Here is a 3,290-nt window from a genome sequence, read left to right as displayed (position 1 = left end):
ATACAAACAAACTTTTTTTAACCTTTTGAAAAAAAACATTTTAAATATAATGATTTGTACAGAGGTGAAACATGACAAGTTTTTAAAATAATAATTTTAGATAGAAGGTATGAAAAGTAAAAATAAATGTGCATTTAACCAACCAAATAAAAAAAATCTTTTATATTTGTAGACAACATAAAAAAGGTGATAGGGTGGTGTTGCTAAAATTCCTACTGCAAGTAAACAAAATCATAATTCATGTGATTAAAAAAAAAAAGAAGGGGAAAACCTTAGCCCTATAAAGCATAGTGGTTGGTAGATGAAATCTCCCCATTGACAGTCATCGTCGTTGTTGTTTGGAATATTCTGTCAACATGATTGATTACCCCTCACTTTACTCTCTTCACTCGCTCCTAATCAACCAGGTATACGTATAATCCATTATCTTCTTCGATCGATTACATTAATGTCTTCAATTAATCGTCAATTTGTTTCTGTTTCATCCTGATCACAGATCGGTCTACTTTTCTGCGTGTGAATTTTGTGTCTAATTGTTCATGAATCGAATCTACTGCGTGTGTGTGTGTTTGATGTGTTGTGTACTGCTAAATAGGTTAAAAACTTGCTTGATTTATTTGAAACTGTTTATGTGATTAATTTAGGGCTGCCAAAAGACATGACATGATTAACATAGATGCTAAACTCGAACACAATTAGTTAAGCCTGTCATTTCCTTGCACACGACGTGTTACACGACGACACGGCCTGTTTTTAACATGATTAGTGATTATCGTGTTTTGGAAGCCTAGATATTCAGTGATTGATAGTTTTATAAAGCGGTAGGAAAGGTTAGACACGACACGAGTAACATAGGTGCTGTGCTAAACACAAACACTATTAGTCAACCGTGTCATTCATTTCCTTTTAAACATGAACACTGACGTGCATAAAATAGCCGTGTTACACGACACAGACCTGTTTAACACGATCCCGTTTTGAACTCTAGATAATCAGTGATTAATAGTTTTGTTAAGCAGTAGGAAACGAGGAATCTTGAAGTGGGGGAATATAGGGCCCACACCTATTGGCTGAATGGGCTAAGGTGTTGAATTCGTTATAAGATTGAACCTACAGTTGTAGAATCTTGAATAGTTAGTGCGTGTGTGTTATGTCTCTGTATGCCATCAATTCGTTAGGGACACACCCTTTGGCTAAATGTCTAGGATCGGTAGATCGAATGATTGGCTAGTATTTGAATGGTTTGGAATTTGGAAAAAAAGAGTGAAGACGTTTAATAAACGGGTCGATAACATGTAGTTCATTAACACAGTTTTTTTTTGGTTTAATTATATCTAGAATTATAGATTGCGGGTTTAGCGTGCAACTGCAAACGAGCCGATGAGTTGCATACCAAAGAAGCAATGTGCAACCTCAAATGAGGTCCCGGTTCTTTCTAATGACATGATTTTCAAGATTCTTCTCATGCTTCCTGCAAAAGACCTCGTGAAGCTAAGTACCGTATGCAAAACATGGCATAAATTGATTAACAGTCCAAATTTTGTCGAAGCTCATATGAGTCTGTGTGAACCGGTTCTTACCTTTCTAAAACATTCCTCCGAATCCCGACCCAATATGTTCTCTATCGATGGAAACAACGGATCGTTTACACTCTTTGAGCCATCATCTTCTAAAACACGCGACCGTCAAATCTATTCAATGGAGTTTAAAAGGAGAAAGAGCAAGGTTGGTGATTTAAACATATGCGGGTTCGGTGATATTCTCGCAACGTGTGACGGTCTACTTTTGGCAACAAACAAGTCAGGAACTTTATTAGTATTGAACCCAACAACCCGAAAGCTTGTTCCGGTCAAACCAGGAACCATGGTTCCACCACATGATGAGTCGTACGGGTTTGTGTTTAGCAACCATGCACAAGAATATAAACTCGTGCATCTGCTTCTTGATGACATGGGTCACATCGACAGCGAGATATTGAGCTTAAAGACAATGTCATGGAAGGGTTGCACCGTACCATCGTTCGGTCTCTTCAGAGACTTCCGTCACAAACCAGTTGCGGTCTCGGGGGTCTTGTATTGGCTTCCAGGAGACAATGATGTTAATTACTTTGTCTCAATGAACATAGACGAAGAAAAGTTTGTCAGAAACGCGCTCCCGGTTAATAGTACTGGACCAAACGATAGACTAATGGAAAACTGCGGGTTGCTGAACTTTATTGCTCAAATGACGGTTTACCGAATTCAGGTTTGGACATTGAAGACTGATGAATGTGTAGGCAAATGGGTCAAAAGGTACACCATCAATATGGATTATGACATAACGGGTCTGGTTCCGATTTTCATGGCAAGAAACGGTAGATATGTGATGTTCAAGCTGTCGAGAGACGTGGTTTATGAATATGATGTGGAGGAAGAGGAAATGGAGGAGGTGTCGGTTGACGGGAATCTCAGTTTTAAAATGGCGTTGCCGCATATGAACACTCTCGTTTCTTTGGAGAATTCTGCACCGTTGTGGTAATAAGCAGTAACGTGTTATCAGGTCGGCTCTGTTGAGATGCTGCATCATAGGTATATTTCATGTTTATATATATGGTAGTATTAGTAATAACTGATGTTATATATGTATTTAGCGGTGTGCAACTTAATAACCTAATGATCTAGTAATGGATGTGCCTATTGCAACTGGTTTGTTTTTTATGGCTCGAGTCAAATTTCATGGAGACTAAACCGGATTGAACTGAACCGGAGCCAAAACTTATAAAACAATGGAACTAAGAACACGGGCCAATGTAAACCGCTTCAGTTTCAAAGGAGTTGAACCGGATGTAATCGTCTATAAGTTTGAGAAATAAAAATATTTAAGAAAAAGTCGGTTTGGTTTGGTTCAGTTTAGTTCTGGACTTACCTCTGTTTTCTGCTGCGAATCTATAATAGCTCCAACACCATCTTATGGTTGTCTGTAATCATGGTGCTCGTCGTCTTTGTTGTAAGATTTTAGTCTGTTAGGGTGTTTGGCAGATTTGAGACCAAAAGATTTGGTTTACGGTTCATTTTGGCGGTTTGCTGGTGGTTTAATGGTTCAGTCCGCTTTGGAACTTGGAACCAACCCTGTAAACTGAACCGGACATTTAACTTTTGTTATACACAACTATGTTAGGATCATATGCAAATAGTTTCTACCGTAGGTTGTACCTACAAAAAACTAGAGTAATTTGCATGTAACAATTTTTTTTAGTAGAGGTTAATATACATCATACATTCATACATGAAACATATTTATCATCTGACTTT

General features: G+C 38.0%; 1 protein-coding gene across 1 annotated transcript; it reads left to right on the top strand.

Moving 5' to 3' along the window:
* Positions 1–217: 217 nt before the first annotated feature.
* LOC110926475 (putative F-box/LRR-repeat/kelch-repeat protein At1g11620) lies at positions 218–2,696 on the top strand. Its single transcript, XM_022170241.2, has 2 exons — positions 218–407; positions 1,339–2,696. Exon 2 carries the CDS (start codon positions 1,381–1,383, stop codon positions 2,515–2,517), a length of 1,137 nt encoding a protein of 378 aa, XP_022025933.1. The 5' UTR covers positions 218–407; positions 1,339–1,380; the 3' UTR covers positions 2,518–2,696.
* Positions 2,697–3,290: the final 594 nt, after the last annotated feature.

The sequence above is a fragment of the Helianthus annuus genome, chromosome 17, assembly GCF_002127325.2.
Source record: "Helianthus annuus cultivar XRQ/B chromosome 17, HanXRQr2.0-SUNRISE, whole genome shotgun sequence".
Classification (NCBI taxonomy): domain Eukaryota; kingdom Viridiplantae; phylum Streptophyta; class Magnoliopsida; order Asterales; family Asteraceae; genus Helianthus; species Helianthus annuus.
This window is presented reverse-complemented; position numbering and strand designations above follow the sequence as displayed.

What these genes read in the sequence shown, in the direction of transcription:
- LOC110926475 (XM_022170241.2), top strand. Translation starts at nt 1,381, where the DNA reads ATGAGTTGCATACCAAAGAAGCAATGTGCAACCTCAAATGAGGTCCCG.